The sequence below is a fragment of the Hyperoodon ampullatus genome (genome assembly GCF_949752795.1).
Source record: "Hyperoodon ampullatus genome assembly, chromosome: 16".
Classification (NCBI taxonomy): domain Eukaryota; kingdom Metazoa; phylum Chordata; class Mammalia; order Artiodactyla; family Ziphiidae; genus Hyperoodon; species Hyperoodon ampullatus.
In genome coordinates, this window is record NC_136929.1 from 61,250,000 (window position 1) to 61,274,582 (window position 24,583).

Below are 24,583 nucleotides of genomic sequence, written 5' to 3' on the forward strand. Positions count from 1 at the left end.
TCCCCATATCTTATACAGAGATGTATTCCAAATAGGTTAACTATAATCTAAAAGTACTAGAAGAAAATATGGGCAATTCACATAATCTTGAGGGAGAGAAGGCCTTTCCAAGTATGACACAAAAGATAGAACCATGAAGGAAATTATTGATGAGGTTACACAAAGATTTTATATCTCCTAAGTGGTGAAATAATCATTAAAAACAAGGAGTTCCCTGATGGCCTAGTGGTTAGGATTCGGGGCTTTCACTGCCATGGCCTGGGTTCAATCCCTGGTCTGGGAACTGAGATCCCACAAGCCGCATGGTGTGCCGCCCACCCCCCAAAAAAATATCATTAAAAGCAGATTTGATATCCATACTGTATAAAGATTCCTAATATGGTAGTAAAGAAAAAGATGAATGCCCTACTAGAAAAATGGGCAGAGGACATGAGTAGATAATCATAATTAGGGGCAAAAAACATGAATGTCCAGTACATATTGATTTTTTAAATGTTCTATTTAATAATAATAGTAACAGTAAAAAAAAAATAATAGTAATAAGAGCTATCACTTATTATTTAGTTTTATTTCTGTTTGTCTGAATATAAGAACTTTAAACAAATTAGCTAGTTTAATCCTTTGAAAGGCAAGTGTACATATTATCATCATCATTTTATAAATGTGACGGCTGAGACAGGACATGAGGACCCTTGCCTGAGGTGACAAAGCTATCGGGTGGTTGAGTCAAGGTTTAACCCATCTGAGTCCTGCTCCTCATCACTTCTCAAAGAAGTAAATTAAAACTACCTTAAATTCCACTGCACTTTACAGAGAAGTTGATAATTTGCATAAGATCGCACAATTTATAAGCAATAGAAGAGAGCTAAAATTTTTAGGAAGAAAAATCGTAAAAACAGAAGAAAGAAAAAGAGTAAAGTAAGTAAAGTGAGCAACAAAACAGCTGTCTTTTAATTTTACAAACTCACCATTTCTTTTCAGAGTATTTAAAAGATGCTTCAAAGAAGATGAAAAGTGGGCTTATGTTTGTAAAACTGGTTAACCCATGTTCAGGTAAGCACTCCCCCCACCGCCCTGATAATGGTAACTTGAATATTTTTAAAACGTTGTAGCTGAAAAGTGTGGATATTTATGTGTCTTTGTATGTTTGTTCTTCCTGAATAGCTTTTAAAGGTAGGATAGCATTACATGGTGACAAAAGCAAGCTAACGACATAACCAGTCTTTTAAGATAATTCACTTGACTTAAATGTTTTTTTATTTCTTCTTAATTTTAATCCATGGAGCTGTATTCATCAGAAATGACGGCAAAACAAAAAAAAAATGTAGCGTGTTTGATTTCTCTCTGAAAACAGATGAATTTTCCTTGGCCTTTTTAAGCCAACTTTTCCTACTAAAGTAGTTATCCAATATTAGCCTCCATTTATACTCATTTTATGTTATAAAGTAAAATAAATAACCAGAGTTTAAAAGAAAAAAAAAGGAAGGCTTTTACTGGACATGACAAGATTTTGAATAGTTTCATTTTTAGCTGTACTTTCCTTATTTTGTTCAGACCAAAAAGTAGTATATATATTTTTTCCTGTCAAGGGATGATTTTTTTGCATTAAAAGCATTGTATTTTGAGGAGATACATGTTTTATCAGGAATAATTTTACCTTTATATTCAGTGTATTTTGCTTTGTCTTATAATTTTTAGGCAAAAATATTAAAATACACTATAAGTATATAGTAATATTGGTGATACTATTTATCTCTGTGTGAAATTTTTCTCCATTAGTTTATTTTATAAGATTTACAAGGTTATTATTAATTTTATAAGGCTTTGAGTAGATACCTGATATTTAGCAAATTAGAGCATCCTCTTGGTGACTGTCATACTGAATAGTGAAAGCAAGAGAAATCCAGTGGGCAGTGCCGTGTTGTTATTGTTGTTGGAAAGACACATAAATAGAAACAACAAGAGAGGCAGAAATTCTGGCTTTCTCCAGTTTTCTTTTCCTCAAAATGAAATTGAATGTAATTGGTCAGTTATATTATTTGGAACTCCTAGGTATATGTAAGACTAAGATGAGGTGAGCAATGTTTTTTCAAGAGAAGTTTTTTAGTTAGCAGTAAAGCATTTAACAAAAGGAAGGTACAAAAAAGGTCAGGCTTCTTGTAAAATTCATTTCATCTAAATGTCTGTGGACAACGTTTTGCTATACTGACTATGGAGAAATAAAGGCTAACTTTTGCTGAGCACTTACTAACGTGCTGTGTTAGGAACTTTACGTGTACGTATTCTATCTTTTCAATCCTTATAAAAAAAATACTGAGGTAGGTTCAGTATTGCTCGCATTTTACAGATATGGAAAGAGAAGTACAGAAAGGATTATATAGCTTCCCCAAGGGCTCACGCCCAGCATGTAGTTGAGATAGACTCAAACTCAGGGCCCTGGATTTTGCTATGCTTAGAAAAAAAATTTGTGCATTGAAGGGATTCATTCAGATTCATGCAGATGCGCACAGTTCTCACCCCCTTCTAACTTCCTTTTTTTTTTTTTGGTGTTTTAAGAAAGGGAAATTTTCATCCAATTGGGTGTGGCTTTCCTCACTCCTCATGGCGTAAAGCACGTTGCTGTCGTAGGGCCCTGGCCTTTCTCCTGTGGAGCTCGCCTCAGGGGTGTGCGGGCCCTGTCTCCAGCCCTCTGTATGGGAGGCTGTACACCGCCCTGGAGACAGGGCCCACAGGCCAACTCAGTTCATCTGGCTGAGCCATTAGGTTTGGGTAGTTTAAAAATGGGTTTTCCTTCCTGATCTGATGGAGGAGTCAGTGAGAGGCTCTGTAGCAGTTAAGATAAATGATTTGTACTTTTGTGTTTATTGGTCTAAGTTCAGTGAGGATTATACAGTTGGAAAACAAGCATCTGTATGTAATAGCTACAAGCTTTCCTTGGAGTCACTTTGTATAGACTATATCTATGTATGTTTATGTTCATATTAGGAACATTCCTCAGAACTATTAGATAGTCTTTTGATTTGTGTGTGTGTGTGTGTGAAAACTTACAAATAAAAAACAGATTTGTTTTAACAGGGGAAGGAGCCATTTACTTGTTCAATGTGTGTCTACCACAGCTGTTTGAAATAAAAGTTTTCAAGGAAAAAAACCATTCTTGGTTTATAAATGAATCAGTTCAATCAGGTAAGTGACTAGTGTATATATTTACATTAACACATACCCTGACTTTGCCATCCTTCACATCTATCTGCCCAGTTTGGAGTCTGGTCCATGGTTTTTTCTTTGTTGGCATCAGAGCAGGGTTTAATCAAGGAGAAAGGAAAGACTTAAACAAGTTTAGATCAATAACTGTGTGCCTTAGATGGTAGGAAATTTTTAACTAACAATTCTGATTTTTCTTCTAAAACACTGACACACCCCGAGTCAGATGACTTTTGTACTCTGGAGTGCACATTGTGTTCACTGGAAACTCTTTGCTCTTCTCTTAGCCATTTTTGAGGATCTTCAAGTTTTTAACATCTTATTTCCTTGCAAATGAATGCTGATATAGTTTCTAGAATAAAATAGAAGAGAAGAGAAGAGAATGCTTTCTCATATAAATTACTATGGCCACCCCACCTGCCCCCAACACACACACCCAACACCCAATTTCTATTTCTTTTAAGAGCGTTCCTTTGATTTGGGGCTCAGTGTTGACTCGGAAGGAAAAAGGATACCACACGTAGCCCTGACAGTTTTGGGTGGGAGTGGGAGGGCGCGTCATGGGGTATCTCAGTTCCCTCTGTCCCTCTGTCTCTCATTGTTTGCAGAGAGTGCTTTCCATTGCTTTCTAAGCCCTGAGCTTTCTGTTGACCGTCTAAGTCACCGCTTAGTGCTAAGGTAGAAAGGCCACTTTGCCTTTCTTGTAAGGCATCCAGAAGAAGGGTTTATTGCTGGTGTTGAATTTCATATACCTGTGTGCATGAGAAGATTTGAAGTGGTTTTCAGTTGCCGAAATGCAATGGTAGACTGTGTATTTAGCCTGGTAGGTGCCAAGTATACATTCCTTTTTATTGTTCTCTTTTCTTATTTTTCATTTGGCAATATATGAGAGTTCCCACTTCTAATGTAATATACTTGCCTTTGAGTTTGGCTGGATAGACACAGTAATATCCAGATGAAACTGGAAAATATTCAGAAGCAGTGATTGATTAGCTCTCCTGGACTGTCTGACTTGGTACCTGCTTTTTTTTTTTTAGTAGACTTTTTTTTTTTTTTAATAGCTTTTGGTTCACAGCAAAGGTACCTGCTTTTTCCATCATTGTCTTTTTTTTTTTTTTTTTTGCGGTACACGGGCCTCTCACTGTTGTGGCCTCTCCCGTTGCGGAGCACAGGCTCTGGACGCGCAGGCTCAAGCTGCTCCGCGGCATGTGGGATCTTCCCGGACCGGGGCACGAACCCGTGTCCCCTGCATCAGCAGTCGGACTCTCAACCACTGTGCCACCAGGGAAACCCAGAAAGAGCTGTTTTTAAGAATGGCTACCAGGATATTGTTTTCAGAACAAGAAACCTGTTTCTAATTTCTGAATATAATGGATGCCTCATATAAACTGAGCTTAGAGCTTCTGATAGGTTGTTTTCATAAACTTCTCTTCTACTTAAAAAAAAATAATTAATGTCATCATGTAAAATTACATCCTTAATTTTTTTTCAACATACTATGAAATGGATTCACGTATATAATTTACGGTTAGAATTTCTTGGCTGTATAGGTAGGTTGCTCTGTTAGAGAATAAAAGTCAGTACATGTTTCCTGAAACCAAATTAATAAGTATGGAGATAAATGAATTGTTTATTGTTCTTTTTGATGAAATACCTCTTCTGGTTCACTTCCATGGAAGAAGGACTCTGGGATGCTTGGAGGGGAGTGCGGTAGAGAAAAGTGGGGCGCAGGCAGCCTAGTTGGTTTGATTTGCCTTTTTTCCTTTCAGCCTGGAGAGCACCACTCATCTTACTGCAGAGATTCCAGTTTCTTATGCTCAGTCTTGTTAGACTCCTGCCCTCTTGCACTTTTCTTTGGGAGGAGGGATGGGGTAGGTTCTGGAGTGGGTAACGACCTCTGAGCTTTGAGTCATTGACAGGTCAGAGCTGTGAGGTCAGAGCCCATAGGAGAAGCCACATACAGAGGGAATAATATTGCTTTTCCCATGGCTTCGTCCTCAAAAGCACAGGAAATTACATTTTACTGCAGCTTTGTAGATAGACTTATACAGGTTTCCTAATGTTTGCCTGATTCACATTCTGTCTGTATTCCCCCGAACCCTGCTATTTTTTTTGGCAGGGGGTGGGAGGTGGGGAGAGGAGGGCTTCTATTAAAAATGATTTCTAAAGAAGAAATGGAAAGTTAAAGATCAAGTTCAGTGTCTTGGCTGTCCTCTCCACACCAGGGATTTGAAGCTGTTTGGAGTGAAATCTCGTGGACCATGTTCTGCCTTTTGAGAGAATCACATATTCTTGGGCCTGTGTAGGAGGAGCTTCTGAACTTGGAATTTCACATATATTTTTCAATGAATGGTTCCCACATTGGGATTAAGGTGAAATAACTAAGTTGTCTTTCCATGTTGTTGAATTCTCTTTTTAATCTGTAGGAGGTCTTCTTCACTTTGCCACACCCATGGACCCTCTGTTTCTGCTTCTCCACTACCTTATAAAGGCTGATAGAGAGGTGAGTTTCCCACTTTGGGATATTAACAGTGGGGAAACAGAATAGATTGTTTTTTTAACATGATCTCTCTCTCCTTATAATGGTCCAGATGTAGACTCCCCACAGTTCAGATTTAACTTGGTTGGTATAGAACACCTATATCATGTGTGCTGGTACAGATCAGAGCACTGATCAGCAGACCTGAGATCCAGCATCGTGATCTTGGACTAGCTCACCAGTGAGTCCTGAGAACTGCCTAACCCTTTGTGTTATCTGCCTTACTTGTTTGACAAAGCCTAACAATGAAATTCTCATTACATACTCATTAGTTTTGAAATATAGTACAAATGTTAAGACCTCAGGCTTAAGAGAATAAAGAAGATTTATCGTCTTTCATTTTCTTCTTTGTGAGACACTGTGAAATAGGTACTCTGGGGGTGTGTCCAGCAAAAGCTCCTTAATGGGGAAGCTGTAGTTGAGGAATCCCAGATGGAGTAAAATTTACCTTTGTGATATAAAGACAGAGTTTATTAATAGTAATAGTTCCAGCCAGAGGTCCCAGGATACCTTTACAGTTGACAATTATTAAGGATCCCAAAGAACTTTTTGTTCCTGTGTGTTTTATCTATCAATATTGACTACATTAGAAATTAAAACTGAGAAATTTAAAAATAATTTTATTAGTTTATTTTTAAAATAAAAATAATAAGCCCATTATATATTAACATGACATGTTTCTAATGAAACAAACAGTAAAAGTCAGTGAGGAGTATGGTACCGTTTTACATTTTTGCAAATCTCTTTGATGTCTGGCTTGAGAGAAGACAACTGGATTTTCACATCTTGTTCTGCATTCAGTCTGTTTCCATACACTGTTTGAGTGGAAGTGTGTAAAGAATATGCAGCCTTTCACATATGAGGTCAGAAAAGGAAGGAATTGTATATTAGCCTTTTAGATAGTTGTGGATACTCTGCTTTGATACTACTCCAAAAACCAACAAGTGGTGGTTTCTTAAAAGCTAGTTGCAATGTGGAACCTGAAACCCTGTCAATGAACTTTCCATGTTCTTGTTAAAAAACAAAATTCAAATGAGTAAATTTTAAAGATCTTACTGGCTTTCTTGAATGATTCACGAATTGGGCAGCATCTATTCTAGCAGACAGAAAGAAGCTCCAAGGAACTGTACAAAATGAAAAACTTTTACAGCCAGGAGGGAATAAGAGCAAGAAAGTTCAACTAGACTAAAGGGGGATTGGCTATGGCAAGGTCACGTTTCTTTAGGGCATGCCTGGCGTCTATCAGGCAAATGACCTAGCTAGTGCTGATTAGCAGATTACTGATTGACTGGTTTAAGATTCCACTTCTGGGTGAGCTGAAACTAATTAAGTCTCTGTTTGGGCTTAGCACAAACGACTCCATTTTGGGCCTGCTGTCTGGTTTTTAACACTCTCTTACATTAAAATCTATTGGATCTTTCATGCATATTACTTTGCAATATCAAGCATTGGTCATTTGGAAAATATTGTCTCACTGAATTATGCAGGTCTTCCAAATGTCCACACAACTCATTACACACACACACACACACACACACCTTTGTTAATTTAATATTACCAGTGATCTCTTTAGAAAATTCTGAGTGTTGGGAAGCTTGTCATAGTGGCAGACAAATTCTCTACAATTCTAATTTTTGCTTTAAAGTTCAAATTTTATCGTTGGCTACAAGTCCTGTCAATCTTTCCCTCGAAGTGACAGGTTCACTTCATTTATGTTCTGTCAGTACTCAAGTCTGAATAGCCATAGTTCATAGTGGTTCTTTCAGGTAAAAAATTGAGAAAAAGGCAGCTAGTCCTGCTCACAACTCAGACAGTCACACAGTGCTTTTCCTTGAGATGATCCCTGAGCCTCGGCGGTAGCTGAAGTACTTCAGCCACACTTGACTTTCATCACACAGAGCATTTAACCTACTTGCACTCGAAGGTCAAGATTTAAATAAAAGAAATTGCTTTCTCTCCTTGATCAAGGAAATCCTTAAGTGCAGCTGGGATTTTTTTACCTGCTTGTCCATGGCAGTGAAGAATGCAGCGGCTGCTGGACAGTTTGCTGGCACCACCCTGACTGGTGCTGAGGAGCCAGGGCTTTTACCCACCTTTGCATTGAAATCATCAGTGCAAATGTTGACGCAGTGAAAATGCAAATAGCATCGTAGCCTTAGCTTGAAAATAGTTTGGAGCTTGTGGACCCCCTGCAGGGGTACTGTATCTCCCAGGGATCCACACCAACCACAGCTTGAAAACCTTCGAAATGACAACTTTAAGGACGGGTGTTATTTAAACACTTAGAGGAATCTTATTTTTGCACTCTTATGTCTGCAAATAGTTTAAGTGCTTATGGGTTCTCACTGAGTACTTAGATCCATTTTCCAAAACTCGTATTTTGTATTTATATTGATTTAATTTGTGATAAATACTGAGAGTAATAAAACTGACTTAAAACTTTCAGTTGTGCTTTCTCCTGATGCACCTTGTCGTCTCTTATTCTCCTCCTTTCCTACATTCTGTGTTCTTTATTGTGGATTAGTGAAGTTTTATTCCTTAGTTTAATCATGTTTCCCCTTATCTGGAAGCTACTTGGTAGCCGCTATAATTAGGGCACGGCGAGCAGTGAGGCTGGTGAGCCGTGTATCTCTAAGGAGCAGAAATGGTTCTAGTCCCTACCAGGAAGGCCCTAGAAGTATTCAGGGAAGAAGATGGAAACTTCAGGTGGCTCCCATTCCTGGTGTTTCTAGGATACATTAGCGGGAGGAAGCCACCAACCAGCCTTAGTATCAATACCTGTATTGATGCACCTTTAAAGGCCCTCCCCCCATTTGGGGGAACTGTTTGCCTATTTCCCATTAAGACCCTGACTCTGGTGAATTAATCCTCACCCTGGCCCTGTGGGAGGCTCTGGGGGTGCTGTGGCTGGTTCAGGGAGGCAGATGCAGAATGAAGCTCATGGTGGTAGTTGGCTTTCACTGTAAACCATCTTGCTCTCTCTTCTCAAATACTTAAAGTGCCCCTTAAAATAGCCCGTGAGGCATTCAGATATTTCCTCCCCTACATTTTAGATGTGATCTTTTCCTATTTAATTAAAAAAATATTAGTATGTACTTTCGAAATGTTGACCCATTCTTTGTTAAACATGATTTATTTTAACGTCAGTAAAAATAATTCTTCTGTCTAGCTTTCCCAACTGTTACTAACTTTATATTCAAACAAATTTCTTATTGCAAAACCTTTTTATGTATATATGGTAAAGAAAACAGAATGAAACATTCGTGTATTATGAAATGATTATGTCAAGACTGTGTGGTAGTCCATTACATATTAGTAAAATATTGTTTTAAAGTAGTTAAATATTTAACACATTGGGTGATCATGGAAGAATATAGATTAAGGTAGGAATCTAAAGACACTAACTTGGGAAACCTGTGAATCATTCTTACTATCTGAAGAAAAAAGAGAACATTTAAATTAAAACATTTCTTGCCACTTGATGGAACCCAGGTGCTTTCAAGAGCTTCCTAAAGGGAGCTGAGAGTCAGTTCTGGAGCCTGTCCCGTTAAGGGAATCCTTAGGTGGAACAAGTGACTTTGAATTTAGTTTAGAGATCCAGCTATGAGGTTATATATCTTTCTCTCTTTTTTTTAATGTATGAGTTTGTTGACTGGAGTACTTGCATCCTGGCTGACTAAAGTCTTTTTTTCAGGGAAAGTTTCAGCCCCTGGATCAAGTTGTGATGGATGACATGTTTCCGAATTGCATCTTGTTGCTGAAACTTCCTGAACTTGAGAAGTTACTTCGACATGTGACAGAGGAGAAAGGTATGGCATACGGCCTTTGAAATCAGGCTTATGGCTGCCAGAAAAGCTGGGCATCTGTCTGAGAATGCAGTGGCTTGAAGGCCTATGGAATGTGATGCTTATTCTGTGTGGGTCATAGGGGAAGCTGTCGTTCAGATTCGCTTCCACTTGTCAATATTCATCCTCTGTTGCACTGGCTTGTTCAGTCTGCGAAATTTGGACCAGTGAAATATGGTGGCCTGTCTCCTGCAGGGCCAGGATTCACGAGGCTCAGGCTTTAGTCTCAGCTCTTCTTTCAACTAGGCTGTGACTTTAGGTAAGTGCCTCAACTGCTTTCTGCCTCGGGTTTCTCATTTGTAAAATTGAATAAAATCTATGCCTTTATTGATTCAAGAAACATTTATTGAGCACCTACTAAGATGCGTATGTTGAGCACTAGAGCCAGGGATAGTTATAAATAAAATATTATCCTTTGCCTCACTTTGCTTCTACTCTGATGGAGACAAATGACAAGTAGGGCAATGACAGTAGGGAATAAGGGAAGTGAACTCTGGGTTTTGTGGGGATGCACAGGACAGGTTTATAACCTGGCCTAGGTAGGGTGGGAAGTGCGGGTAGGGGGGTATTGTGTTGCTTTCCTGTGGGAAATAGCCTCTAAGTGGAGGCTAAGTCAGAGTAGCAGCATGGATGTATGGAAAAGTTTGTCATGCTTAGCAAGATCCAAGAAGTTCAGTGATGCGTTTAGGTTAGTAAGGAAAGAACAGGGGAGAGTGCTGGGCAAGGGTTCAGGTGGTGAAGGGCCTTATATGTGTCTGGACTTGACCTAATGGTAGTGGAGTGTCAGCAGAGTTTTAAGTAGGGCAGTGCTATTGTGTGGAGAAGCTAAGGTCTGGTCCCCAGAGGCTGCTGCTGTGGTCCAGGTGGGAGGTGATAGTCACCTGAGCTTAGGAGGTGGAACCAGAAGGAAGTAGCAGCCTCGTGTGTTGACTGGATGATGGTCAAGAGAAGGAGGAATCAAGGATGGCTTCTGGGTTTGTGCCTTGGCCCACGGGATGGGTAGAGATGGCCCCCTGGAGACAGGGGACATGGGTGGGAGGAGCAGGCTGGGGGTGACAGAGAGATGAGTTGTAGGCATTCATTGAATTTTGAGAGGAGGAAGTGAGGCAGTGTGTGAATGTGTTTTGACAGGTTTGTAATAGCATTCAGACTTAGCATCAGTGTCTCCAAAAATCATCCAAGTAGTTTTAGAGTTAATACGGAAACACAGTGTGAGAACCGAAACAGCAGGCTGATAAGTTATGGTTATTTGGGGTTCTAGATGGTTTGACCAACTATGGTAGTTCTTCTAGGACCAAGAAAGTGGTGACTCCAAGAAGTGTAAGCTTACAGTGGATAAAGGGAAAACCTCATTCATTGCATTTCACATTCGAAGGGTCTACTAAATTCACACTTGGCCAGACACAGAGCTCTGTTTTGAGCCTGAGGGGTATGTGGTGCCTAGGTTTTTATCAAAGCAGCGCTATTAATGACACTCCCTGGTGCTGATCTTGGCAGGAGACAGTAATCTTTTTGTGGGTGACAAATGAAGTAGCTCATAGCCACTTGGGAAAGCTAAAGCAGTGAGGAATAATTACAAGTCATTTTCATTTTGCCAAGTTAATGGAAGCTGACAACACGATTAACTCATTATCCAAAAATCTTCCAATAGCTGTATAAGAACAGTTACCTGAAACCAAAACCCAGCAGCCCAAATTCAGAAATAGTATTAAAGCATTGTCATTTGTTAGTGTACAGCCTGTGTTCCAAAGCAGGAGCTTCCCTCACTTCCATTCCTTCCTCCTTGCTCACTGACCCCCTGACCGTCTGTTGAATCATTATCTGAACTCCTGTCCTAATCTCTTTCACTTCTCAACATCGCCTAACTTTTGGAAGTTCTGCTGTAATAGAAAGTGAATGCCCTATACTTGTCTTGTTTGACCAGCTCTAAATAACCACTTGTAAACTTCAAGCTACTGTGTGTTTCTCTTTGGATCTTTGTGGAAAATGATGTGTGTCTTAGTATGCTGTCCTTGTATACAGAAATGACATGAAGAAAAATATTTCACATATTTGTGTTCTGCGTCAAGGGGTGAAGCAAGCGATGTGGAATTGCTTCTGTTTTGATGAAGAGGCCTTTTTGAAGGTTGAGGCATTAGAGATCTTATTATTTCTTGTTTTTAAAAAATTTGGGGGGAATTCCCTGCTGGTCCAGTGGTTAGGATTCCGTGCTTTCACTGCCGAGGGTGCAGGTTCAATCCCTGGTCGGGGAACTAAGATCCTGGAAGCTGCGCGGCACGGCCAGAAAAAAATTTTTTTTGTTTTGTTTTGTTTTTGAACCTTCCATTATTTTAAGATTTACAGAATGTAGTTCATTAGGGGAAGAATTAAATTATGAAGGAACTGCCAAGACTTCTAGAGAATTGCGTACGTCTTTTACCTGCGAATTTAACCTAAATTACTTTGTTTTGCCTTACTGTCATTGAAAAAGAAAGAAAAAAAATTTGAGGCCTAGGGTTTTTAGAAACCTGGCATGTATAAAGATTGATGATATAACTGCTTTGAAAATGAAAGTACATGGGCAAGGGAGGCAGTTTTTTTAATCAAAACATTTAAAGGTACAGAAAAACTCAGGAAAAAGCTACAAATATTTGTCTCCAACCGCAATAATCAACCAGTGTGAATGTTTTGTTATTTTTGCTTCATATCTCTTTCAGGGAAAGAATTTCTTTAGGAACAATCTGGTAATCTGATCACAGGATTTGATAGCCTACAAGAAAAATTAAGAATTTATTTGCTACATAGTTTTGAGCAAATCATTCAAACTTTTCAGCATCCTTGATCTGTAAGATGAAGAGTTTGAAGGGTTAAGAGTATCCCTCATATTCTGCCATATGTTATAATTAGTACTCTGCAAAGTTGTTCTAAATCATAAAATAAAGCTTTCCTTCTCTTACCTTTAGAGTGTTGAGATCTCTAAATTACAGCATATGAACATTATTTAAGAATTGCAGTTAATAGTATCTACTATCTACCACAAAGAGATGCTTCAGGAATTAAGTGAAATAATACAAGTAAATCAGTGCCCAGAGAGTGCTGGGTGTAGAGTAAGTTCTCAGTAAATGTTTGTACCATTAAGGCTTGTGAACTAGAAATTTTAAATTCTTTGCTGATGTTTAAGTACTAGGTATACAGTAAGTGACCAATGCACATTTGTTTGATGGTCCATTGATTAATACAGAGTCAAGTGGTTTAAGTAGGAGAATGGGGATAATCAGATAATAATAAAAATGTCTACCATATATTAACAAATTATTATATATTATCTCTATGCTTGTTGTTTTACGTATGTTATTGAATTCTTGCAGTAATTCCCTTTCATTGTTAGTAGAACCTGAATTTTTACAAATGAGGAAATTGAAGCTCAAAGAGTTTAAGCACATTGACTAACATCATAGAATGTGAAGTGGTAAAATCAAGATTTGAACCCTTGTCTATCTGACGGCAACTCTTTCTCTTCCTTCTTACAACTGTGTAACACTTCCAGGAGACTCTGTTAGAGTTTTTAGGTGTTGTCTCATATAAAAATAGAAACTTAATTTTTTGTTAGTCTTGTATATCCCATTAATAATTTCTCTTTGTGAGACAAAGAGAGAGACAGGAAAGGAGACAGTGGGAACTTCTACAGCTTAAGGAAAAGACAATTCTCATGCTGGCAGTGAACGTTCTGTTTTCCAGACAACCTCTTTTAGTGATTGCCTTGGGTCCTGGCTGCTTGTTTGAATTTAGAGTTTTGTCTATTTTTAAGTTAGTATTTGGTTCCATTCTCTGTACTTTATTGCTAGGGTTTTTAAATAAGAAACAAAGAAGACTGCTAAAGAGTGGTCAGGTACTACCCGTGACAGGGAGCAGAGATAAAGAGGAAAGTTGATGTTTTCTCAATTCCATCCTCCCCACAGGCACTGTGCAGAGAGAGTAAAAACCTGAAATGCTCAAATTCCCCAGCCAGCTATTTTGATATTGGACTCCAGATGCTGTCTCAAAAGTCTGTGGCATTAAAGATCTCGTTAGGCCTGCTAGGTTTATGAGAACCTTTCCTTCTCCCTGCCGAATAAACCCAGCCACAGTTGTTTGCATCCTGAATGATGATGGCGGTGACCCTAGTTAGTTAGCACTGCCTGCTTTATTAGTGAAGGAAACGATGTGTCTCAGTTTGCTAGCTCTGGGGCTCAGCATGCTTCTTGCCAAAAAAGCTCCCATTCAGTGGAGAGATGACAGGGGAAAGGACTAATAAAGGGTTATGAACTTCATCTTGAGTATAACACTCTGTTTCATATTGCAAGCAAAAGCTATGCTGCGCTGTCCATTGTGATTAACAGGAAGAGCCAGGAAAACTTACCTGATTAAAATACCCCAAGCAGAGTTGCCAAGTTTCTATCCCCAGGAGGCAGGAAAAGAAAAAGAGACCATATGAGTTTCTCAGTCATGGAAAACATTCAGAAAGTAGATGTGAAAATCTGCTCCAGGCAGTTTGTTCAACAATACATCAGGGAAATTCAAGTTTGTGAACTGATTACCCAGTTGCTGAACATGTTATTTAATTGTGGACTCCTTTTTATTCCATCTTTATTTTGTAAACCCAATCTTTCCAGATGTTTGAGACCAGTTTTATAGGCACCAGACAGATTAGGGAAAGAAACCTTTCCAGCATGTGCACATGTCATCTAACTCACAAACTCGCAAGTATTAAATTTAGGACACAATAGAACACTTTATGGTATTTTTCATAATCGTGGGTAATCTGTGGCCTTCGTGAATATTTTAAACCACCTGCTTATCAAAATGTATAAATTTTAAAATTAAACAGTAGTTTATGCACTTCATCCTTATATAGTATTTGGGGATATTCAAGCTTGATACTTCTTAGTGATCATCTTGTCCAGGGGAATGTTTAGTTAGAAATAAATTCGTAATTTAAAAACTTCCTAGGAAAAAAACTCCAGGCCCAGCTGACTTCACTGGTGAATTCTACCATACTTTAAGAAAAAAATAATACTCAAAGAAATAATGATACTTAATCAAATTCTTTTAGAAATTAAATGAAGAAGGCATATTTCCCAACTAATTTTATGAAATTGGAATGGCCCCAATACCAAAATCAAAGTTATTACAAAAAGAAAACTAATCTAGTATCCCTTATGATCATAGATGGAAAAATCCTTTTAAAATATTTGCAAATTAACTATGTAAAAAGATAGTACATTATAACCAAGTGAGGTTTATCATAAGAATGCAGAGTTGGTTGAACATTAGAAAATCAATCAGTATGATTCACCATATTTATACATTACAAAAGAAAAACTATGATCATCTCAATAGATGCAGAAAAAAACATTTGACAAAATTCAGTCATAATATAAATTCTCAGCAAATTAGAGATAGGAAGGAGCTTCCTCCTTCTGGTAAAGGACATCCATGACAAACATAAGCTAATATCATACTTCATTGTAAAAGATTGAACACACTTTTCCCCTAAGATTGGTACAAGATAAGGATGTCAACTCCTTATCCTGCTAGTGGAAATCCTAGCAGTTGCAATAAGATAGGAAAAAAATTGGGACTTCCCTGGCAGTCCAGTGGTTAAGACTCCATGCTTCCACTGCAGGGGCATGGGTTCAATCCCTAGTCAGGGAACTAAGATCCCACATGCCAATAAATAAATAAATAAAGGCTATGCAGATTAGAAAGTAAATAGTGAAACTATCTTTTTTTCATAAACAGTATGGTCATGTATGTAAAAAGCTCAAAAGAATTTACCAAAAAAATCACTAGAACTAATAAGTTCTCAGGATATAAGGTCAATATATAAAAATTAATTCTATTTCTGTATATTAGCAGTGAACAATTGGACAGTGTAATAAAAGCACACCATTTATAATATAAAAAATCATGAAGTTGTAAGGATAAATGAAACTTAAAATATGCAAGACCAGTACACTGAACATTACAAAACATTGCAGAGAAATTAAAGAATTAAATAACTAGAGAGATATACCATGTTCATGAATTAGAAGACTTAATATTGTTAAGATGTCCATTCTCTCCAAAGTAATCTATAGAGTTAATGGAATGTCTATCAGGCTTTTTTTTATGATAGAAATTGAGAAGGTGATTCTAGAATTTATATGACTATGCAAAGGATCTACAGTAGCCAAAACAATTTTGAAAAAGAAGAGCAAAGTTGGAGAACTTACACAACCTGATTTCAAGACTTACTGTAAAGCTACAATGATAAAGAAATTATGGCATTGGTATAAGGTTAAATAGATAGATAAATGGAACCAAATAGAACAGAAGTGGACCCACATTTATGTAGCCAATTGTTTTTTTTTTCCAACAGTGTCAAGATAATTTAATGGGAGAAAGGATAATCTTTTCAACAAATAACCTGGAAAAATTGGATATCCATATGAAAAACAATTAACATTAACTCTCACCTCAGAGTCATACAGAAAAGTTAACTTGAAATGGATCAATAATTTAAATGCAAAAATGAAACCTATTGAATTTCTGGAAGAAGCCATAGAAGAAAACCTTTGTGACCTTGAGGATTGGCAAAGATTTCATAGGACACAAAAACTACTAACCATACAAAAAAATTATAAATTACATATCATTAAAATTAATATCTTCTGGTCTTTGAAAGATACTATTAAGAAAAAAAAGACAAGCCACAGTTGGAAGAAAATATTTATATGACATATATCTGATAAAAGATATATATAAATGTATAAAGAACTCTTTTAACACAATAATAAGATGATATCCGGCCCTGTAGAAAAATCAGCAAAAGGTTTGAACAGACTTCACAAAAGAAGATTTATGAATAAGGCACATGAGAAGATGTTCAATATCATTAGTCACCAGAAAAATGTAAATTAAAACCACAGGGAAATATCACTGATATCCACCAGAGTTGCTAAAATAAAACAGATACTACCAGTAAGTTATGGAACAATGGGAACTCACCTGCCTGGCTAGTGGAAGCATAAAATGGTCAAACCACTTGACAATTTCTTACGACTCAGTAATTCTACTCCTAGGTATTTGCCCAAGACTTATGAAGACATATGTCCATACAAAGATTTGTGCAAGAATGTTCAGAGCAACTTTTTCAAAATAGCCCAAAACTGGAAACAACCTAAATGCCCTTCTGTAGGTGAGTGGGTATACAAAACATGGGATATCCATACACAGGATACTACTCCATAATACAAAGGAAAGAGCTATTGCTAGCTGCAGCAAAATGGAAAAATCTCACAGAAATTATGTTGAGCAAAAGAAGCGGGTCACAAAAAAGTACTTACTGTATGATTCCATTCCTATGATGTTCTAGAATAAAGCAAAAACAATTCTGTAATCATAGCAGATCATTGGTTACCTGAGGTCTGGATAGGGATGAGAGAATTGACTGTAAGCTCAGGGGAACTTCTTGGGCTGGTGGTTACATGACTGTATGTAGACATTTGGTCATACTCCTCAAATTGTACACCAAAAATGGGTGTGTTAATCATACGAACATTATTCCTAAATACAGTTGCTTTTTTAAAAAAATGAAGTAGAACTGATCCAGCACAAGAAGCTAAGCCTCCTGATTTCAGACACAGTTTGTTTTGGGTTTTTTTTGTTTGTTTGTTTTGATGTTTCCTCCCTCGTTGTTCTCTACAAGATAATGTTGGCTCCTTCCTGTCTCCCACGGAATCCAGTGGGAAGCAAGGCAGGAGTGACTCAAACCTGGGTGACCAGGAAGGTGGTTTGGGAGGAAGATGATACACAGAGCCTCAGCTCGGGGCTCTGGGCTTCCTGGATGGGTTTAGTCTTGCTAAGACAGGATGAAGTCACGCCCAGAGAGAGATACAAGTTGGCGTCCAAGGAGGAGGCAGTGGAGCCAGAAAAGAGTCAGAGGAAAAGCCATTAGAGCTGCAGAACGACCAAGAGAAAGGCTGTATAGGACCATGGTGGAGAGTCTTTTCCCAAAAGGAATAGGGTCGGAAGTACTGAGGGGGGTGAGGACTAATTGATCTCAGTAAAATGAACACCCGATGCACGGCTTTGAAGTCAGGTTGGGAAGGAATCCAGTGCTCCTGTTTACCAGCTCAGTGACTTTGGACAATTTATTTAACTTCACTCAAACCTAATTTTTTAATACGGGGACAAATAGTAGTTTTTACCTGAGATTCATTCTGAGCATTCAGTGAGAAACTGTGTATGAAGAACTTAGCACAGGCCTGACTATACATTAGATTCTGGTGTTATTATCATTCACAAGTTATAATTTAATTTTTTCGTAACTAATACTAAGTATTTGCTGTGTGCCAGATGTTGTGCCATCACCTCATTCGATAGGTGGCTTCCTGAGGTGACATCGTGCGCTGGGGGTGTAGGAGCCCCAGCAGTACGGCTCATAGCCTGGTCTCCACTCCTTCTGAACCAGCATTTCCAGAGGGAAAGAAGGGGCCTGCAAGGGGCTCAGAGAGTGAACGAGAGGGAGGAACGCTATGGCAGATTGTAGAATGTCCTGTCAGGAAATTTGGAGGTAGAGGCAAGAGACAAGTGCGTGGCAGAGTCAAGGTGGGATTCCTGGGAGAGACCTGACCACTGAGCCTCCATCGAGATTGTCTCAGGCAGTGATCAGAACGTTTGAGACTCATTCAGCAGCGCGCATGTACTAAGTGATTGCTGTATGCTCTTAGAATTCTCCCTATTTTTGTACAAAGAAATATTATATCACCTCCAGGGAGGCCGAGTCTAGCCTCATCTGCCTTGGTTCCCCAGCACGCTGTTTGCCAAGCAGTCCTGGCTCCAGGAGAGCAGGCATTGCACCTTGGAATTCTCAAACTTCTGGCAATGCCGTTTGCAATGGTCCCTCCTTTTCATTATTCCAGTGACGTGTCCTGAGGAGATGGGTGCAAAGGTCCAGCACCCACTCCATCCACCTCCTATTGCCCAGAGTGTTGACGACCACAGGCTGAAATGGGGAGGAAATGTGCAAGAGCTCAGGCCAGCCCTTCCCCATACCAACCATTCAGTGAAACTTCAAGCAGTTTAGCAGATTGCTGAAAACCACCCCAGAACAAGCAGTTTCCGTTTCCCACCCACCATGATCATGAGGAAAGAGAAAGCGTCATTCTGTGTAATTCTAGCAGAGTCACATGTGGCGAGTTTGCATCTGGCCGTGGGAATTCCACTGGTCACCAAAGTAACTCCTGCATGGAGGCTGGAGGCCAGAGTGGAAGAGCTGCGTCTGCTGACTGCACAGAAAGCAAAAAACCCTGTGAATGGAGTGTTACCAAGGAAATAACAGCTTAATATCATATACCATGTGTGACATTAAGCCGTTAGATTACATAAAGCTAGCTGGATTGTGAGGGGAGGAAGTATAATTTATATGAGATGAAACTTTTATCCCCATAAAGGGCCAGATTGAGCCTATCATAAATCTAAATTCCCCTGAAATAACTATGGCTCTATTGGTAATACATTAAAAGATAGATATATCTTTTCTTCTTTCTCCACTAATCACACCAGAACAGCACTAAATAGTTAACAAGATTCTTTTCCTGAATGTATGCAATGAACTTCATAGGCACCTGCATTTAGCTTCAATTTTCTTTCTTGGGATTTCCATTTTTATTTTAGAAAAGGAGTCTTTCATTGAAAACATTGAGGTGAGCTTAAAATTATTCAGAAAAATTAAGATTGCTCGGTATGTTAATTTGCTGAGTTTTAAAAATTGCCTTTTGAGACGATGACTAGATTTATTGTGGTGACCATTTCAGAATGTGTATAAATATCAAATCACTACACCTGAAACTTAATATGACATTGTATGTCAGTTATACTTCAGTTAAAAAATTACCTTTCCTCCAGATTTATCTGTAGAATTGTTTTCAGTTTTATTGAGAAATAATTGACATATATCACTGTGTAGGTTTAAGTTGTACAAAATAATGGTTTGATTTACATGTATTTTGAAATGACTATCCGTAGATTTAGTTAACATCCACCATCTTGTATAGATACAATAAAAAGAAGAGAAAAAAATTTCTCCTTGTGATAAGAACAGTTTGTATAATTTGATAATTTTCTTAAATTCCCACTCATTTAATATTAATAGTTGGTTGAGATCTGAGGTATCCCAGTTCTGTTTAGGGATTTTTTTTAATGTCTCAAGTATGCTCCCAGGGTTATAAATTGAGTTTTTCAAAAGTGTAAAATATTAGGGAATATTTTTTTTTTTTTGACCACGTCTCACGGCTTATGGGACCTTAGTTCACCAACTAGAGATTGAACCCAGGGCCTTGCAGTAAAAGCAGAGTCCTAACCACTGGACTGACAGGGAATTCCCTGAAATATTTTTAAACTGTTATCTTGTATATGATATAAACTTACGAGTTTATTTTTTGTTTAATCCACTGCACTGTCTTTTTTTTTCTTTTAATTTAATCCAGAAATAGACAAGAAGAAATATTACAAGTACAGCAAAGAGAAGACATTAAAATGGCTGGAAAAAAAGGTACAGTACCTCTCCAATGCCTTGTGGCAGAAAGAGTTTAATGCTCCTTTTTAAACATATTTAGAGAAGGTAGTAAGCCTGACCCCAAAGACCATCTTGAGCATCCAACTACAAGAGAGAAGCTGTACAAAGACCTCCAAGTGGGAGAAGAATCTTTGGCTTTTCAATCTCCCTAATTCATGTATTTTTTTTAGCTTGATGTGTTCCTTTGACCTGCATCCCCTATTTCCCTGTGGTCCTCACCAGCGAATGAAGAAGTTCTTGCTATTTGTTGGTGTAGACTTGAGTCTTTCAAGCCAGGTAATACCAGGGCTACGTGCACTTGATGCTGTCAGTCCTATAGGCGTCTCAGAGGTCGACATTGCTCACACGTGACCCACAGGGGACCAGGCAGATGGGATTCAGGCTTAGTGTCTGGATGCTGAAGAGGGGTCATCTTCCAGGCAAACCCTGTAACTTAGTGATCCTAAGAATTAGACCTAATATAAGGTCTTGGGCAGTGTTTTTCAAATCGATTTAGTGGATCACAATCAGAATTTCTCTTGGAATGGAATGGAATAGAATAGGATAGGATGTATTAAAAGATAGCACAGAGTATGGGCAAGTATTAAGTATGACTGTATGGAACGTACTTATATATGTTTTGGGGTATTGGGTTGCTGTGTATTTCTTATTATGGGTATAGTAAAGGAAAAAACAAAAAAACTACTGGTCTAAGGATATTGCATACTTTCACCGTGATAAAGAATCTCGCCAGACCAGATCTATGGATGACAAAGTTTTTGTAAGTTCAGTGGATACCAGTTCTAGTACTGATTCCTAAGATTCTCTTCTGTCTTGTATGTGAAAAACATGTTTGTAATATCATGTTACTGAGCACATTGGGAACTTGGGAACATAGAAATGAACCTTGCCAAATTAATCAGGTTCTCATGTACAGAGTGGTGAAAAGATTTGAAAAGTACCCATGTTTCACTTTTCATTTGCTTTAATGGTAAGTAGTATTTGCATTAGTAGAATTCTGTGTAGGTGAAGACTGATAAGTACTGAGCAGAAACTTGGCATTTTGTTTTTGCTCTTAGCAAATGATAATGACACGAAATAGCAAAGTGAGGTTTATGTTTATTGATTGTGTTTCCTTTCTTAAATTCCTAGGAAGTGAGAAATGTATATTATTTATTCTATTTAGAAAATCATTACATATAAGCTTTGTGCCATGTTCTGTACTAAGAGCTTAACATACATTAACTCATTTAATCCTCACAACAGTACTATGAGATAGGTACTATCTTTATCCCCCTCTCATAGATAGAGGCACAGAGAGGTTAAGTAAATAGCCCATGGTCACAGAGCAAACCCAAGCAGCCTCCCTCCAGAGTCAGTGCTCTCATATTGTGTAGGCCTTAGGAAGTCCACGTACTGAGCTCATCCCGTAGTGATGTCACTACCCTTCACCTTTCTTCTCATCTTGTGATATCTGGTGAAGGTATTTCTAGGTCCTCAACTACTTCTTCCTGGATCTTAACTGGATTGAGGACTGTCTGGAAAGTCATGGGGTTTCTAAAGTTAGTTGAAAATACCCTTTTGGTTATTTCATAGGTTAATCAGACTATGGCAGCGTTAAAAACCAATAATGTAAATGTCGGTGCCCGGGTACAGTCTACTGCATTTTTCTCTGGTGACCCGGTTTCCAGTGACAAGGAAGGTAAGTAAATCATTTCATCAGAAATTATTTTTGTCTGGAGTAAGTTGCTGACCGGAGTAAATGCCAGTCTTATAATTTTAAAATCTTAATGTCTCAGAAGCTTCACATTCTTGCCGATGTGTTCTCATAGACCTTGTGGCAGGTGTGCATTTTATTTCAGAACCAAGTAGTATTTCTGCTGTAGTTCACTTTTTTCACTAATTGATACTTAAATCATTCATTCAAGAAATATATATTTTGCGCTAACAGTAATAACAGCCCTAACAACCCTGGCTATCATTTACTGAGGGTGTGTTGTGTGCCAAGCCTTTTACTCAGCTGCCAGTGTGCACACATTAGCCCATCTGACACTCCATCTAAGTCTCATTTTACAGTGAGAGTCCTGAGGCTGTGTCCAAAGTCACACAGCTAGTAAATGGGTAGAGCTGAGCTACTAATGGAACTTGCCTGACTCTTAAGCCCACACTCATAACCTTTTTGTTGTACTGTTCGTGTGGCACAAGGATTTCCAATGAGCTGTATCTGTTTGCATCTTACTCTCAAGAAGCATAGGTCCTACTGTAGGTCTCAATATTTTGATTTTAGATGAAACTTTATTCAATTGGCAATTTTTTCTTTTAGGTTATTAAGGTAAATTTTTTGCTTTTTTACAGTGTAGTATCCTCTTATTTTTATATGTGTAGTTGAATAAAAACAACTATCTAATACAATTAACTTTCTGAAATGGTAGAACAGACATTATTCTGACCTTAAGGTCCAATTCAGTGTTCCCCGTTCTAGTATACAACTCCCAAACATCAGAGTTTCATCATTAAAAAAAAAAAAAAAGAACTAGGAACGGTGGCCTGTTGGTAATTCAGGGAATCTTTGACTCACAGAAATCCACCTTACAGTACGTTGTACATATGGATAATAGCTGGCTCCTGCCATTCTGGGAGTGGTAGACTTGCCCTTGACATCTGAGTTTACCAGCTATCAGTGTCTTTGATTGGCTTTAACAAAAGAAGAGAAGGGACTGAGTCAAGTGGCTGGACAGATAGACAGATGCATGGATTGATGGATGGATGGATCGATCGATAAAACCATAGATTTTTGTTAAAGTAGGAGAAGGGGTGTTAGAGGTTATTTAGACAGATCTTCTCATTTTAAAAATGAAAAACTGTGGTCTTAGAGAAGCAGATGACTTACTCAAGGTTACCCATCCTAGCTAGCAGGCCAGGCCTTCTGCTCTGAGGCCAGTGTTTGTACCAATCTCTAAATATGAGTCTGGGCTTGGCTATATGACCGTTTAGTTCCCCAGCCATAAAGTAAGCTTTATACTCTACATTCTTTCCTTTTTTAGATCTTTAGCTTGATATGCTACCAGAAGAAGCAAACAGATGATATATTGGCTTTCTTAAAATAACTTTCTTTGTCTATTCATGACTCATTAGATAATTACTAACTCAGAACCATGAGTATATTTTAAGAAGGGTCCAGTGATAACTTTCAGTTCTGTGCTGGCAGTGAAAATGTCTTACTGAAGACTTTTTGAGATGAGGTGGACCAGGCAGCAGTCATTTTCTAATACTGAGGCAAATTGTTATCCTAACGTTGAAGGTAGAAGAGAAAGGAAGAAAAGAAGAAAATGAATATCCCAGCAACAAACCTGGGATATTGCTTTTGGTAGTTTATATCCCCTTGTGATTATCCCATCTACTAAGTTTGATTATCCCCTAGTATTCTACAAAAAATACTGAATTAAGGAACAGAGCTTTAAAACAGATTTTCTCTTATGTTCTGTATTTAATTGATACCAGAGTTTCATTTTAGTACTGAGAATCCAAATGCTTTAGAAGTAATGATTATACTCTCTGCTGAGTTTTGTTTTTTCTATTTTTTAAGGCATTTTATTAGTTTGGGAGTATATATAACATTCAGGACTCTTATAAAGCAAGTACTTAATAGAGACATATCATGTATTATTTCTCTTAAATGAGCATACTCATTTACTGTTCAATAATTAGATTTATTTCATATTGAAACAGACCTAGAAAAGATTAGTCTTTTAAAAAGACATGAATATTTCATATTGTTACATCTGGTTTTTTGGGGGTTTTTTTTTGCGGTATGCGGGCCTCTCACTGTTGTGGCCTCTCCCATTGCAGAGCACAGGCTCCGGACGCGCAGGCTCAGCGGCCATGGCTCACGGGCCCAGCCACTCCGCAGCATGTGGGATCTTCCCGGACCGGGGCACGAACCCGTGTCCCCTGCATCGGCAGGTGGACTCTCAACCACTGTGCCACCAGGGAAGCCCACATCTGATTTTTGAACTTTATTTGTATTCAAGGGCCTCAGCTAAGAAAAGAACCCTGAGTTTTTACCTGTTATTTAGTGGGCATCTACTGTATTGTGCTTGATTATCTCATCATATCTTTGATATCATCCTACATATCCATCCATCAGATTACCCCACTACTGTGATAGATAGATATGAGCATCCCCGTTTCACAAAAAAAGCTTAAGTGACTCTCTAAGGCCAGACAGTGACAGAATTTGAACTCTGGTCAATTTGACTGTGAAACTGCCATAATTATTACTAATTTTTTTTTTTCGTTCTCCATTCTATTTCTTTCAGAGGATTATATTCGTTATGCCCATGGCCTGATATCTGATTACATCCCTAAAGAATTAAGTGATGACTTATCTAAATATTTAAAGTAAGTATGGTTCAGCTTTAGTCATAATTAAGCATAGTT

The 24,583-nt window shown here is 38.2% G+C and overlaps 1 protein-coding gene across 3 annotated transcripts in view; it reads left to right on the forward strand.

The window, feature by feature from the left end:
* Positions 1-24,583, forward strand: part of RNASEH2B (ribonuclease H2 subunit B) — a gene marked incomplete at its 3' end in the record, with an annotated part of 82,304 nt that overhangs the window by 23,795 nt on the left and 33,926 nt on the right. For 2 of the 3 annotated variants that reach the window (XM_079721868.1, XM_079721867.1), the window contains exons 2-8: positions 982-1,053; positions 3,076-3,183; positions 5,628-5,704; positions 9,435-9,549; positions 20,067-20,140; positions 21,740-21,845; positions 24,463-24,544. In XM_079721868.1, the coding sequence (XP_079577994.1) occupies positions 982-1,053; positions 3,076-3,183; positions 5,628-5,704; positions 9,435-9,549; positions 20,067-20,140; positions 21,740-21,845; positions 24,463-24,544 (634 nt within the window). The remainder of the gene's footprint in view (positions 1-981; positions 1,054-3,075; positions 3,184-5,627; positions 5,705-9,434; positions 9,550-20,066; positions 20,141-21,739; positions 21,846-24,462; positions 24,545-24,583) is intronic. The other variant, XM_079721866.1, reaches the window with a different exon arrangement.